Below are 16,034 nucleotides of genomic sequence, written 5' to 3'. Positions count from 1 at the left end.
TCCAGCTTTATTTGGGTTCACATGCATTTTGTATGATATTTTTTTCTTTTACAAAAATGGAATAGCATGTCTGCCCTTGCTCTCTGTGTGCCCTCCACTTGGAATACCCCGCCTCTCCCCTGTCTTTCTCCATTTCCCTCATTCTCTAAGGCCCACCCCTTTGCAAGTCCCTCATTATAGCCAAAGTCTGGACAGGTGACCGGCCCCCCTACTGATGACCTGGTGGGTAGGCCATGTTAAGTGGTAATTTTGCCACCACTGGAATCTTTTTTATTGTAAGAAACTGTGCTGGATTGGTGGTTTTCTAAATCTCTTGGTGTCGACCAAAGTACGGTGCACCAGTTCTCAACCCCAAGAGAGCAGAGTACTGTGCACCTGTTATGAATCCCAGGGGAGAACTCTAAACCCTCTAACCCATTGAGTCTTGGTATTTGAGTCACCAAAGTAAACGCATGCAGTCAAGCATTGGATGGAACAATGCTTCACTCACATAGCGAAGAGCTAGAGTGAGATCACCTTCAATCTGGGGCATTAGATTAGATTGGCCATATGGTCAGCGGATCTCTCCCAGCGGTGGACACAGGGCAATTTGCCTATGCTCACTCTTCTCGTGCAGTGGTGGAAGGGGCTTGTCCCCTTCCAGAGAACAGACAGAGCAGTGCAGTTGGCCAGTCGCCATATGATGTGCACACTCTAAGAAGAGACAAAAGAATATTCACTGCCCTTAAGACAAGGAAAGATAATCCCACACAAGGTGATAAACCCAGAACAAGCTGTGTGGGCTCTTTATCTCTTAGTTAGGAAGTGTTCCAGTCCTATGGCCCGTTCTTATGGAGCCTGAGTGGGGATCGAAAGACTGCAGGCAAGAGGTTGCCTTTCTCAATACTTGGCTAGCATGACTGTTGTTTCTCTGCTTTGGCTGCTAAAAAGCTCAGAACTTCTCTATTTCCTCATCTGTCTTTTCTCTTTGTCCCAATTTTCTTAATTATTTGCTTTTAGCCTTTAAAAAACCTCTCTATTATGGAACACTTCAAACATACATAAAAATAGAATAAAATGAATTGTTATGTACCTATCACCCATCTTCAGTAATTATCAATATCTTGCCAGTTTTGTTTCAATTACCTCCTCGCTTTTCCCTCTCTCTGGAGTATTATAAAGCAAATCCCAAACATCATATCACTTCACCCAAATTATTTCAGCATGTATCTTTAACAGATAGGGCTTTTGCAAACATAACTATCATAGCTAACAAAGCTAATATGAATTCCCTAAAGTCACTTAATGCCTAGTTCATATTCAAACTTTAATAGTTGATTTGTTCCAATCAGGATTCAAATAAGGTTCACACATTCCAATTTTTGCTTGTTTGTCTTTTGTGTTTAAAAAAATTTTTTTTTAATGTTTATTTTTTGAGAGAGAGAGAGACAGAACATGGTGGGGGGGGAGGTTGGGCAGAGAGAGGGAGACACAGAATCCAAAGCAGGCTCCAGGCTCTGAGCTGTCAGCACAGAGCCCGATGCAGGGCTCGAATTCATGAACCGTGAGGTCATGACCAGAGCTGAAGTTGGACACTCAACCAACTGAGCCACCCATTTGCTGATATATATCTCTGAAGTAACTTTTAATCTGCAACAGTTCCACCTTTCTTTCCCTTTTTTAAAAAAATGCTATTTATTTGTAAAAACAAACAAACAAACAAACAAACAAACCCCAGCGCATTTGTCCCATAATGTTTCCCAAGTCACAGAAGATTTGGCTGATTGCTTCCTGATGGTGTAGTTTAACTTGTTCTTCTGTCACTTGTATTCCAGTAAACTAACAGTTAGCTCTAGTGGCTTGATTATATTAGGTTTAATGGTTTTGGCAGGAATAACTTATTGGTAATGGTGCTGTGTACTTATTACATTTAAAAGTTTTTTAACGTTTATTCATTTTTGAGAGATGGAGAGAGACAGAGCACGAGTGGGGGCAGGGTAAAAAGAGAGGGAGACACAGAATCCAAGCAGGCTCCAGGCTCTGAGCTGTCAGCACAGAGCCCGACGCAGGGCTCAAACCCACGGACAGGGATATAATGACCTGAGCTGAAGTCGGATGCTTAACTGATTGAGCACCCAGGCACCCTTGTGCTGTGTACTTATTATTAAGGCACATCTGGAGGCACATAATATTTAGTTAAAACGTTGTTACTGACTGATCTGTCAATCAGGGCTCTTGGCCTGCTCTCTTCATTACAAAATTCCCCATCAACGTTTAATCTATTAGTTTGAGCATCCACTTATGATCCAGCATTTCATTAAATGGTACAAAGAGGTAATTTTATTTTTAAAATATATTTTTAAAGCTTTTGTTTATTTTTAAGTAATCTCTACTAGACCCAATGTGGGGCTTAAACTCACCACCCCAAGATTAAGAGTTGCATGCTCTGCCCACCTCCCGAGCCAGCCAGGTGCCCCCAAAAGGTAATTTTCTAAGTCTGTCATTCCTTTTTGCATTCATTACTTGGAATTCTTCCCTAAAGAAATTTTCTTCATTCATGATTTGATATTCCTGAAATACAGTTTATACAAGACAGGATAAATGCTTGGTTTCTCTTATGTATGTTTATAATTTGCCTGAACTCCTTTGTGGAACAAAGTGTGGGGAAAAAAGGCAGGCAGAACAGTGGCGTGGAAAGAGCCCAGGCCTTGGACTCCGACAGCATCATGATTCCATCACTTGTTAACCTGTGTGACCTTGGCCAATCCCTCTGAGTCTCGGTTTCCTTAACTGCAAACTGGGGATTCTGATCTCTAACTTCTCCAAATCTTTAGGAGAATCATTTCCAGGCCTAGATCAAGCAACTCCTTGTACCGGAAATAAAATGTATTCATTGTAGGAGGCTTGGAGGATGCAGATAAACACAAAGAAGGGAACATAAGCCTTGTGAAAAGCATCTAACACATGCCTGGCATATAGCAGGTCTTTTTGTTGTTTTTTTTTTAACTTTTAAAAAAATATTTATTTTTGAAGGAGAGACAGAACGTGAACAGGGGAGGGGCAGAGAGAGAAAGAGGGAGCTACAGAATCCAAAGCAGGCTCCAGGCCCTGAGCTGTCAGCACAGAGCCTGACACAAGGCTGGAATCCACGAACTGTGAGATCATGACCTGAACTGAAGTTGGATGCTCAACTGACTGAGCCACCCAGGCGCCCCAGCAGGTCTTTTTTTTTTTTTAAAGGTTTAATTAAAAGAAAATTTTAAAGTAAACTCTATGTCCAATGTGAGGCTCGAACCCATGACCCCAAGATCAAGAGTTGCATGCTCTACCAACTGAGCCAATCAGGTGCCCCCATATAGCAGGTGTTTTTGACGACTCGGCTTGCTTCTCAGGGGCTCCCTGGTAACATCCGCTTGGAAGAGAGTAAATTTAGTCAGGGTGATTACAGCCTCAGCCCAAGAAAATCTCAGCAAGAGTGAGAGAGGGGGCTGCAGGGAGGGAGCAGGAAGTAAGTTCCTCTAGTCTTATGTCAAGAGCTAGTGAACTGAAGTTAGGCAGGTCTGCCACAAACTTGCAGTGAGATCCTGAGAAAGTCACTTGACCTCCCAAGCCACAGTTTCTCTTCTGCAAGATGGACATTATCAAGGTCAACCTGCCAGAGTTGCTGGGAGTCATGTGTGTGGACATGGGCACGCCCACCTCAGTGCCAGCCATTGGGAGGTGCTCAGGGAAGGAGTGGTAGCCGGATCTGAGTCTAGGAGCTCCCTTTCCGAACTTCCCTTAAATGTAAAGTCACTCACGAATTGTGTCCTGTCACTGAGGGGCTGTGTGAGGCGTGGCTTGGAGCCCAGCTTTGTCCTAAAAGTGCAATGTTGAGTTGGGTAAGCCTCTTCCTCGCTGGAGCATGGATTCCTCCACTTGTGAAATGGCTAGATCGGGGTCCCACTCCAGATGTCCCCAGGAGCAGGCTGGTAAACAGAGAGTCAAGTGGGCGAGAAGCTGAGACAATAGGGTTTGGTGGGGGCTGTGGCTATCTAATGAGCTTGCCTTATTTCAGAAGGGCTGCCACTCCCCCTGCTGATGGTTACAAAACACGAATGTGAGCCCAGGTTGCCAGACTTTTAAAAAGGCTGGACAGCTATATTTTTAACTTTAAATTAAAGCTATGGCAAGTTATTGGAGTTATTCAGCAACCTGGGTGGACCAAACAGAGATGTAAAGCAGGGTTAAGAACATGAGCTCTACGGTAAGAGATGTTCATGTGCCAGTCCCACCATTTAATATCTGTGTGTCCTTGAACAAATCATTTAGCCTCTCTGTGCCTCGCTTTTCTTATCCGTAAGATGGGGAGGGTTATTGCACCGTCTTCACTCAATTGCGGTGAGGGCGAGATGAGCAAAGATGGGAATAGGGTAAAGTTAATGAGGAATCACCTTGGGTACAAACTTTAAGGGGGACACCAAAAAAAACTCAACAATTAAGAGACCCAATTAAAAAAAAATTGTTTTTAATGTTTATTTTTGAGAGAAAGAGAGACAGAGCTCAAGCGGGGAAGGGGCAGAGAGAGAGGGAGACACAGAATTGGAAGCAGGCTCCAGGCTCTGAGCTGTCAGCCCAGAGCCTGATGTGGGGCTCGAACTCACGAACCATGAGATCATGACCTGAGCCAATGTCGGACACTCAACCAACTAAGCCACCCAGGCGCCCCATCCTGTCTTCATTTTTAAAGTGAGATGGCACACAAGGAGAAAACCTATCCCACTGCCAGGCCCAGTGGTTCAAGGGTAAGAGACAGCAAGCATTTGACTTTGTTCACTGACATATTACCAGCACCTACAATGGTGCCTCACATGTGGTAGGATATTAATACATGTTTGTTGAATGACACACACACACACACACACACACACACACACACACACACAAAGAAGGGGATGATACATGTCAAACCTTAGAACAGGCCCTGGCACCAAGTAGGTGCTCAGTAAAATAATAATGATGATTATGGTTGAGAAGATGATGTCATTGTCTGTGGGTCTTGTCCTGTCTTCAGGTCAGTGGTAAAGCTTGTGTATCTGACAGCCAGAATGGATCATTTTTTAACCCCAACATGACAGAATTTTCTTCAATAATAATCATGAAATAAAACAAATAATAGGGGCGCCTGGGTGGCTCAGTCAGTTAAGCATCCGACTTCAGCTCAGGATATGATCTCCCAGTTCATGGGTTTGAGCCCTGCTTCAGGCTCTGTGCTGACAGTTCAGAGCCTGGAGTCTGCTTCCACTTTTGTGTCTCCTTCTCCCTCTCTGCCCCTTCCCCACTCGAGCGCTGTCTCTCTCTCTCTCAAAAATAAATAAAACATGAAGAAAAATTAAAACAAAACAAACAATAATGACCAGAAAAGAAACACAGTAAAAATTTCCTTTTATGGACTTCGTATTACACACTCAGACTGATGAAGACTTAAAAAAAAATAAATAAAAATTACAACACAAAAGAGAAAAAAAGTAATGGACCAATAGTTTTTAGGTACAGAAAGTTTTTTTGTTTTTTACAAAAAGGAACATGCACACACATTGCCCATGAAGTGCCTCCAAAGGAGGCAGCCGGGCAGGGTTCAGAGGAGGATTTGCACAGAGCGAGAGAATTGTGGTCACTCGAGTTTCGTTCCTTTGTTTTTACAATCACTATACCACCACTGTTGCCTTCACATCTGCTGTTTGCACACAGGGATGGGGGGCTCCTGAGGTGAGCCCCAATGACTCTGACCTGCTATGAACTTGCCAATTGAAGGCATATGTTGGGGCCCAGTTGTGTAGTTGGGTGCTCTCCAACTTAGCCTTCACGTAATATAGATTATTTCTCAAAGGTGAGGTAACGTAAATGTACTAATCTGAAGCCTACATATATATTATACTCTTAAAACTCGTAATTAGCACAGCAATTATTTAGAACTTAGACTGACAGAAAGATCTCTTCAGGAGGGAGGATTTTATCACCAACGTTGTGTAGAGTTGCCAAGGCCTGGTGATAGCAATAAAAAGCAGACCTACCCGGTTTCATTAATGTTTTTAAATTCTTCACAGACAATGCACGCCTTATTTCTTGCACATGGAAGATTCGCCACCACCCTAACCTGATTCACCTCAGCCCCAGGCCACCAGTTTTCCATGTCTCGCTAAGACAGTCCCAAAGGCCCTTGCAAAGCTGACACTCCACTACTTTCTAATTCTGGATCTGCAAGCTATTTCAAGCTGTGTGACCCTGGGTAATTCAGGTAATTTCTCTAAGCCTCAGTTTCCTCCTCTGTGACATGGGAATAACCCCAACCTGTGACTTATCCCTGTAAGAGCTCCATGAGGGAGGGTGGAAGAAGCCTTTTTATAAAAAGGGAGGCACTGCACATAGGTGGCAGGTGGACCCGTGGCAGGCCTTGATGACAAAGGCGATGACGTTCCTCTGAAGTTACGCAGAAGTCGTTCTTACATTGAGGATCTGAGCGAGGGGAAGGGGATCCAGTGGGTGCTGAACTTCGCAAATCATTGAGTGTGACTTTTTCCTTTTGGGAAAAGCCTCGCTCCTCTTGGTCCAGCAGCAGAGAGCTGATCACAATGACCCCAGCTCCTCTGTGCCTGTAATGTAACCCAGCTGGATGGAGCATTTCCCTTCAGGGGGTAGGTGGCGGAGGTAAAAGCAGAGTGGGAGGAAATGCTTATGCCAGCTGGCTCTTCTCTTCAGAAGCATCCCCAAATTAGCTTACCTGCTTGTTTAACTGTCTCCCCCAAGAGAATGCAAGTTCCTAGAGCAGGGCTTGACAAACTTTTTTCCTAAAGAGCCAGCTAGTAAACATTTTAGGCTTTCCAAGCCATATGGTCTGTGTTGCAACTACTCGACTCTGTTGTTGTAGTGCAAAGCAGGCCTAGATGGCGTAAATGGAGCATGGCTGTGTGCCAATAAAACTTTATTTGTGGATCCTGAAATTTGAATTTCATGTAATTCTCACATGTCATGAAATATTCTTCTCTTGAATTTTTTTCAATCATTTAAAGATGTAAAAACCATTCTTAGCTCGCAGGCACACAAAAGTACTAGATCAGGGGCGCCTGCGTGGCTGAGTTGGTTGAGCACCCAACTCTTGGTTTCGGCTCAGGTCATGATCTCAAGGTGTGTGAGTTCTAGCCCCGCATCGGGCTCTGTGCTGACAGTGCGGAGCCTGCTTGGGATTCTTTCTCTCTTCCTCTCTCTCTGCCCTTCCTGCATGCATGCTCGCGCTCTCTCTCTCAAAATAAAGTAATAATAATAACACGTCACATAAAAGTAGGTCAGACTTGGCTCATGGGCCCTAATTCACCCACCCCTATCCTAGAGGGCAGACACCCTCTCTGTCTATTCCTTTGCTGTATCCCCGGTGCCTGCCACATAGCTGGTGCCCGATAAGTACCTACTGATGACCTATGCTTCCTCTTCTGTCCCTCGACCTCCGAGTCCTTTTCCACACTCTCTAACAGACAGGAATAAGCTTCTGCATCCCCCCTAGACTCCAGGTCTGTGGAGGAGACTACTGGCCAATTCTCCAGCAGCCTTGGGGCTGTCCCATCTGCAGGCGCTTGTCCCTCCTCTTCCTTTCTGACCACTACATCTTTAGCCTCATTCTTTACCAGCCTTGTGATCACAGTCATGCGACTTCCTTTAAACTGAAGTCTCTTCTCACACCAACAGAGAGTCCACCCAGTGAATCCTCCAAGTCCAAGTCTCCTGCCCTCCCCTCCTTTGCCCAGGGCAAGAATTAGGGGGCAAGAGAAATGGGCTAATTTCTATTGAGCACCTTCATGTGCCAAGCACCACACAGATCTTTACCGCCCGATATAACTTAATACTCACAGCCACCCCTTTTACAGATGCGGAAACTGAGGCTATAGGGGTTAACTAAATGCTCAGAGTTACATAGCTAGGAGGTGGGAGAGCTGGGATTAGAGCCCAGGTTGGTGTGGCTCCATTCAAAAGTATGTTTTGAGGGCTTGCAATATGCCAGATGTATCCAGGGATACAGCAATAGACAACACAGACAAGTCCTGCCTCATACAGCTTTATTCTACTGGGAGAAACAATAACACAGGTAATAGGCAATATGATTGTTGGTAGAGGCATGCCATTAAGCAAGGATAGCATAGGTGATGCCACTGATGGGGAGCTAGTTTAGATAGGGCCAGTTCTCTCTGGAGAGGTGACATTTGAGCGGAGGTGTGATTGTAGTGAGGGAGCGAACTCTGAGAGCTGGAAAAAGAACATTCCATGTGGAGGGGAGGGCAGGAACAAAAGCCTGAGATGGGAGCTACCTGGCATGTCAGTGAGCAGTCAGGATGCCTGGTGGCAGGAAGGCAGTGAGCAAAAGGTAGGAGAGGAGATGCCCGAGGGAGCAGGGGGCTGGGTCCCGGGGGGTCCAGCAATCTTTGGGTTTTGTTCAAAATGTGATTGGGGAGCCACAGGAGCGTTTCAAGCAGGGGAGTGATGCCACCCCCGTCCCCCAGACCTGGATGAGGGAGACTAGAGACTCCACCTCTAGTCTCACCTGTTCACCACTACTCACTGCCTGTGCCCCGTCCACCCCTGGGCCCCTTTCTGGGCTTACAGTGTAGTGAAGTGATCAAGAGCACTGGCTTTGAGTCTGAGCACTGGGTTCCCAGACCAGCTGCAATACTTACCAGCTATCCGACCACCGGCAATCCTGTCCCTCTGTGAGTCTCAGTTTTCTCATCTGGAAAATAGGGATAATAATTTCTATCTCTCGGTGGTGTTGGGATGACTGCGTGAGCTCTCGTCCATAAAACAGCTCCAGGCAGGCCATACTGTACTCTCTCAATAAGCCCTCATGGCTGGTGATTATTATTTAAATTCTTAGCCAAGCTCTGGCCTTTTGTAATCACTTGTTAAAGACAACTACCATTATGATTATCCCTCTCATTGTGTTCCACCTGCTGCCCCGAGACACGGATGCCAAGACCCTCCTCTACTGAAAGGCTAAGAAAGAATATGGACAGACTGTCCTCCTGCGGCATTGCCCTGTGCTCTGCTCTTGAACATTGTAGCATGCACATGCTATATGTGCAAGGATGCATTCGAAAGACCCAAAACCCAGTCCTCAGCCCCTGTAGTTCACCCCCCTGCTCCATGCCAGAAAAATCTCTTCAACAGGACACAAAATAATAACCTCACTTGTGTCCAGCAAAGCCCTTTCATGAGTCATTCATTTAACAAACACCTCAAGTGACCGCCCAGAACAGCCTGTTCTAACCCCATTATTATTATTATTATTATTATTATTATTATTAATAGCTAGCACTTATCCACTACTCAGAGTGCAGCATTTCAGAGCATGGGGTTGCATTGCCTGGGTCTGAGTCCTGTATTTACCGTTTCATACCTAGATGATTCCAGAGTATCACTTAGCCTCTCAGAGTACCTACTATGTGCCACATAGTGTGCCAGGTGCCAGGAAGACCATGAAGAACCAAGGAAACGTGACTCCTGCCCTCTCAGAGCTTACTAACCAAAGAGCCAAGTGTTAAGCAAATAATCCCAAAAACACATGTAAAGGTACAACCTTGAGAAGTATTCATTGCTATGAGTGTGTGTAACAGGAAGCTAAAGGAAGATGTCCTGGAGGAAGCGATTGTGGAGACAAGCTGGTCTGAAGAAGAGCAAGGAGCAGCATGTTCCAAGGCCCTGTGGCAAGAGAACCGAAGGAAAGTCAGTGTGGTTGGAGTCTAGAGGGAAATAGTGACAACTGTGAGCTGAGGCTGTGGCAGGATCACCGCCTTGTAGGTGCTGGTTAGGTCTCCATAGCTCTGTGCTGAGTGACTGCTTCACTAGGACGTAGATAGGCAAGCCGACCTGCCCAAGCTGCCCAGGCAGGGCCCGGGTGTCTTCCGGGCTTCCCTTTTCCAGAATGACCCACCACTGCCTTTCCAATACCCTTGGGAGAGGGACACAGGAAGTGAAACTTATTCACAGAAAAGCACGATCACTACTCAGTCCTCAAGTGGAGATGATGCACTTGATAGGGAATCCTTTCCTATAAGAAGAGAAAGCAAGAGGGCCAGGGGTCCCGGGAAAGGGGCAGACAGAAGACAAAATGACTCCTGCTTTTCCCTCACCTCCTCTACCCCTGCCCATCTACTCCATCTCCCTCACCCAGTCTTTTGCCCTAATGCTCTGGGTCTCAGTGTCTCTTCCCGGCTTGCGGTCAGATATTTGGCACCTGTGTGTCATCTGTTCTGTACCCTGAGTAGGACTACTAGCTGTAGCAAATCAAAATACGGGACGCTCAGTTAAATTTGCATTTCAGATAAACAGCAACAATTTTTTAGTCTAGGTAAGTCCACATTTTACAATGTTAGCCCAGAGCAGCAGGTCCTGGGGCATTGCAAACTGGTTCCAGGCAACTGAACTGACACCTACACCGATGTTAATAATGGCTGCCATCCCCTGGTCCAAGCTGCCTCTGGTTTAGCCCCAGCCTTTTCTCATCGGGGAGGTGGAGAGTGAGTGAACAAGAGAACAAAGTCTGGGCCCATGCTGCCAGAGTTGTCTCTCAGCTCTGCCATTTTCTAGCTATGCAACCTCCGAGAGAGATCCCTTCTCCGGGTCTGAGATGCTTAACTTCTGTCCTCAGTTTCCTCATCTGTACCCTGGAGACAGTAACAGCACCTACCTCATAATGTTGTTGTGAGGATTAAATGGGTTTAGACAGGGGGCGCCTGGGTGGCTCAGTTGGTTAAGCGGCCGACTTTGGCTCAGGTCATGATCTCACGGTCTGTGAGTTCGAGCCCCGTGTCGGGCTCTGTGCTGCCAGCTCAGAGCCTGGAACCTGTTTCAGATTCTGTGTCTCCCTCTCTCTGACCCTCCCCTGTTCATGCTCTGTCTCTCCCTGTCTCAAAAATAAATAAAATGTTAAAAAAAAATTTTTTTTAAATAAATGAGTTTAGACAGGTAAAGTGCTTAGAACAGTGCCTGTTCCATAGTAAGAGGTTCATATTAGCTGTGATAATCTATTTAACCACACCAGACTGAATGTAAAATCCACGAGAACAGGGACTTTGTTTTGTTCATTGCTATATCCTCAGCATCTAGAAGCAGTCCCGGTATACAATATATGGTCAGGAGAGGGCCTGGCATGTAATGTATGGCCATACGTATTTATTGAATTAAAATGAATGTAGTCCTCATCTGCATTATAATTCTTTCACAGATAAGGAAACTGTGGTTTAGAGACATAAAGTGAGTTGATTTCCCAATGTTAAGCAGGTGATAGGGCTAGGATTCAAATCAAGATCTGTTGGGTTCTGGAGCAACTGGCTGGCTCAGTCTGTAGAGCATGTGAGCCTTGATCTCCGGGTCATGAGTGCGAGCCCCATGTTGGGTGTGGGGCTACTTCAAAACAAATTTGTTGGGTTCCATAGTCTTTTCCACTGAAAACTCAATAACGTGCTACCCTGGGAAAGTCATGGAATAAGGGGAACATCTGGATTTAGGAGAAATCCTCATACACTTTGATTTTTTTTGTTTATTTATTTTAGAGAGAGCGAGCGAGCACGGGGGAGGGGCAGGCAGAGGGGGAGACACCCCTCACTGCCAGCGAGAGCCTGACTCGGGGCTCCATCTCACCAACCCAGAGATCAGGACCTGAGCCGAAATCGAGTTGGACGCTTAACCAACTGAGCCACCCAGGCACCCCAAGAACAGATCAGGACTTTAAAAACATCAGAGTGTAGAGGTGCCTGGGTGGCTCAGTTGGTTAAGCGTCAAACTCTTGATTTGGGCTCAGGTCATGATCTCTCGGTCATGGGATCGAGCCCCATCTCGGACTCAGCACAGAGCTCGGAGCCTGCTTGGTATTCTCTCTCCCTCTCTCTCTCTCTTTCAAAAAAAGAAAAAAATTCCTAGTCTGCCTGATCTGTTCTTGACCAGTGGTGTGACCTTGGGTAAATCACCTCATCTTTGGGAGGCTGTTTTATGGTTTGTAAACTAGGTGGTGGTGACAATTCAAAGAAATCACAGGTCCATAGAGCTGGTTCACAGGTTTTGGATAAACAATCATTTCCATCCCCCTGCCTTAGAAGAGCTTTGCAAATAACTGGCCATTCTTCCCCACCCATGAAACCTGCAAGCCCATCCCTCCACGGCCCCACCTGTGAATAAATCTCACCACACCTGGACCCCTAACAGCTCTTTAGGTGGAGGCTGAATCTCTCCAAGAGGAATCCTTCTCCCTGGCCTTTTACTCCAAGTGCAGCCCAAGTGTCTGTCAACCCTGGGAGTCTGGTCCCTGTCCTCCTCAGAGTGGGCACAAACACAAATCAACGCGGAGCTGGGCCTGAAGCTGGAGAGATTCTGGGGAGACATGGCTGGAAAGAGGCCCCCTCAAGCACAGATTACAAAAAATGAGTATTAAGAAATCACCCCGGGGAGGCTGTGGGTACTGATGGTGGCAACAGAAGAATAGGAACCTACCTGGAGCTGGGGCGCTAAGATCCCCAGGGCATCCAGTGTTGGCTTCCGTGTAGGGGGATCTCTAGGGCCTCATGAGGTGAGGGCCTGAGGAGAGTGGGGCCCGGGCTCTTTTCAAGCCTCTGCCTGGGTCAGGCCCGGGGACATTGTGTGTGAATGAGTGCGTGGTGGGGGGGGGGGGGGGTGGTGGATGGGGGCTAGGGGAACAGGGGGTTTCATTCCCTCAGGAGGGAGAAGGAATATCTGGGGCATGATCCCAAACTAACAGATGAGGGGAAACAGATGACCCTGGCGTGGTCCGTAAGGAAGGACAAGGTTTGGGAGGGAGGAGTCAGGAAGGCCTCTTCTAAGGCGTAGCAGAGCACCGGCCAGGGGCTCGCGGTAGAGGCGGGGCCAACGCTCCCGCGCGCCGGGGGCGGGGGTCCGCTCCGGGAAAGCCGCGCCGCGGGGGCTGGGGCGGGGCTTAGGCGGCCCCGCCCCTCGCGCAGGTAGCCAATGGGCGCGGCGGTGCCGGGTGACGGAGGGAGCCGAAGTGCGAGTGCCGCGGCGGCAGCGGCGGCGGGCGGCCCTGCCCGAGCGTGAGGGTCTCGCCGGGGGGCGGGGGGCGCGAGGGCGCAGAGCCAGGGACCCTGGGACCCGGGAGGCGGTGCGGCCCGGGCCGCGGGAGGAGCGCGGGCGGCCCGGCGGCGGCGCGATGCCGCTCGCCCAGCTCAAGGAGCCCTGGCCGCTCATGGAGCTGGTGCCGCTGGACCCGGAGGTGAGTGAGCGGGGCGGAGGATGGGCGCCGGCGGGCGGCCGGCGAGCCTGGGTCCCCACAGGGGCGGGGCGGCTTGCGGAGCCGCTGCAGCCTGGCGGGCGCCCGCGAGGGCGCGAGTGCACTCCGATCACTTGCCTTCTCTTCGGCTCCACCAGCCCCCTCCATATCGCGTGCGCGCGCGTGTGTGTGTGTGTGTGTGTGTGTGTGTGCGTGTGTGTGTGCGAGGGACAGTTCCTCCAAGCGCCCAGGACCCCTTTAGCCTGGAGAGAAGATCCCGCGGGGCCGTGAGATCTGCCCACCTCACCCCACACACCTAGGACCCGTACCGGGAACTGTCGGAGCTTCCACTATCAGAGCAGATGGGCAGGGCTGAGGTGCCAGATGTCTGGGATTCTCCAAGAGAAGAGGGTCATGGGAACCCCACTTCTCCTTGACGTCTCCCAGTGCCCTACCCCAAGAGCTCCCGCGTCTGCGCTGCTGACCCTAGCAGGATTACCCCTCTTGACCCTTGGCAGTTGTGGAATGTGGGGTGACACCACCCGTCCAGGGCTGAAACTTGGTTTTCTTTGCCCCGAGGCTAGGGCCAGAGGACACCTGTATCCCCTACCCCAGGCTGTGAAGAGAGTGGGGAAAAGCCCTTAGACCTTGTGAAGATTATTCCTGGAGTCAGGGAGGACCTCGGTGCCTGCCTCCTTTCTTGGGAGCCCTCGCTTAGGAAGGGCTGGGCCCCTGGGGCATTTGGCCTCTGTCACCTAACCTCTACCAGAAGCAGCTCCTGCCCTCCTCTGAGGATTCCGTGGTGCCAGGCCCTGGGATGCAGAAGGCCAGTGCTTCCTGTGCCCATTGACCCTCAGGGTCAAGGTCAAGACCCTGAACCAGCAGATTGAGAAAACTTTCCCCTCAGCCTCATGCTGGGAAGGAGGCAGGCGACACTCCTTTTCCAGAGGGGATGTGGGGGGTATACTGAGAGGGTGTGAAGACCTCAGTGAGCCCAGGAGCCAAGGTGATTTTCTCCTGGCTTTGGTCCCTAGCCCCTGCCTAGCTCCACTCCTCTGCCTTCTCTTACCTGGGGCAACCACCAAGTACCCTGCCTCTCAGGGCCACAGGTTGTGATCAGACTGAGGACCCCAGGTCCCCAGCACCCCAGGTGTGCTACCCCTTTAAAGGGACGGTCATGGCTGACACTGGCTATTGGAGGGTGGGCGCGGCAGGATTAGGTAACCAACCTGAAGGTGCAATTTGGAGTAAATTGCTCTGGGATCCCTGCCATGGGGTTTTTACAGGCCCTGCACGACTCTCGGAGGTTCTCTCGCTGACTCACCCTCTGAGGTGAGGAACACTGCCCTCTGCAGTACCCCCCCCCCCCTGCAGCCCTGGGGTATAAGGGCCAGGTTGGGGGGGGGCGCTCTGAGGTGGATTCCTTTGCCCTGGCATGCCCCTGAGACTTAGGCCTCCCTAGAGGAAGGTAGGCCGGGAAGGACTTAACCCAAGGACTTACCTTGGGTTATACTAGTAGGAAGGCAGACACCCAGGAGCTTGATTCCCAGCGCAGGGCACTACTTCCTGCTTCCCTTTGGGGAATCCTGGGGCAGGGGCCAGCTTAACCAGGATTAAATAGGAAACTCAATTCAGTTTTGAGTACTACTGCACCTGAGCTCTGTAAGAGGCAAAGCCTGGTTTGCTTCCTAGGATTGGGGGGGGGGGGGGGGGTCATGATTTCTCAGAGTTTCACCTTGGGAAGACTGTGTGACCCTCAGTCGGTCCTTAGCTTCTCTGCACCTCTGTTCCTCCAGTGGCCAGGGCTGGGTTCTAGCTTCATGCTTCCTGGGCCTGAGAGGTGCAGAGCCCTGGGCGCTGTTGCCTCTTCTCCCCCTCCCCCACTCCATGGAAGTGCCAGGCGACTGGGTGTTATTGTTTGGGTAATAGGAGCCATGGGGCAGCCAGGGCACCGGTTGGACTGTTCTCACTGGAGAACAGGGCCTCGCTGTTCTTAGCCAGGTGACATGTAAGCGATATAGTAGCCTGACCTACAGGTACAGACGCTGCCACCAGCTCCCGGCCAGGAATGAGGCAGGCAAGGGGCCGGTGGGGGCATTTGGCAGAGGCTTGGGATCTAGACTGCCCTGTCCTCCCCATGACGCTGCCGAAAATGGGCTGCTGGGAGGCAGGGCCTGGCCCAGGTGGAAGTGTGGGTGAGGATTCTGCCTGGGCCTTCCCTGGCCCTGCTGAAAGCAGTAACCTTGTGTTTAGGCCCAGCCCTGCTGTGCACAGAGCTTCCGTATGTGCCACCTACCCTGCTTCACTTGTGTCACCTCATTAAAATAAAATAATTCTTGAAACAACTTCTCGAAGTAGGGATTATTGCCGGGCCTGGCTGGCTCAGTCAGTAGAGCATGCGACTCTTGATCTCAGGGTTGTGAGTTCAAGCCTCGTGTTAGGTGAAGAGCCTCTTAAAAAAAAAAAAAAAAAAGGGATTATTACCCCCGTTTTCATATGGAACAGCTGAACTCGGAGAAGAACTTGCCTGTGAATTAATGCAGAGACAGACTGGGAACCCAGATCTCTCACTGTCTTCCACCAAGTTTTTTTGGGTGGGGATGGGGGTGGGGGTGGCAAAGTTGGGGAAGGGCTGGGATCACACTGGCCCAGGTGGAAGGTACTCCAGGAGAGGCTCCGGATGTTGGCAGACTCTCCATGTCCCGCAGGGCCTCTGTCCAGCCTTTTCGGAGGGCTGGTGGTGCCAGCCAGCCCTGGCACCTGGCCCCCAGCCTCCAGCAGCGTGCAAGGCTGC

At 49.5% G+C, this 16,034-nt stretch overlaps 1 protein-coding gene across 1 annotated transcript in view; it reads left to right on the top strand.

Annotated features, from left to right (window-relative positions):
- The first annotated feature begins 13,026 nt into the window (after positions 1-13,026).
- RPS6KA1 (ribosomal protein S6 kinase A1) overlaps positions 13,027-16,034 on the top strand; it is a 40,549-nt gene continuing 37,541 nt past the window's right edge. Inside the window, exon 1 of the mRNA XM_047871196.1 lies at positions 13,027-13,243. Within this exon, the coding sequence (XP_047727152.1) occupies positions 13,181-13,243 (63 nt within the window). The 5' untranslated portion in view covers positions 13,027-13,180. The remainder of the gene's footprint in view (positions 13,244-16,034) is intronic.

The sequence above is a fragment of the Prionailurus viverrinus genome, chromosome C1 (genome assembly GCF_022837055.1).
Source record: "Prionailurus viverrinus isolate Anna chromosome C1, UM_Priviv_1.0, whole genome shotgun sequence".
NCBI lineage: Eukaryota > Metazoa > Chordata > Mammalia > Carnivora > Felidae > Prionailurus > Prionailurus viverrinus.
The sequence above is the reverse complement of the archived record's forward strand: the minus strand, read 5'-3'. Positions and strand labels throughout refer to the sequence as shown.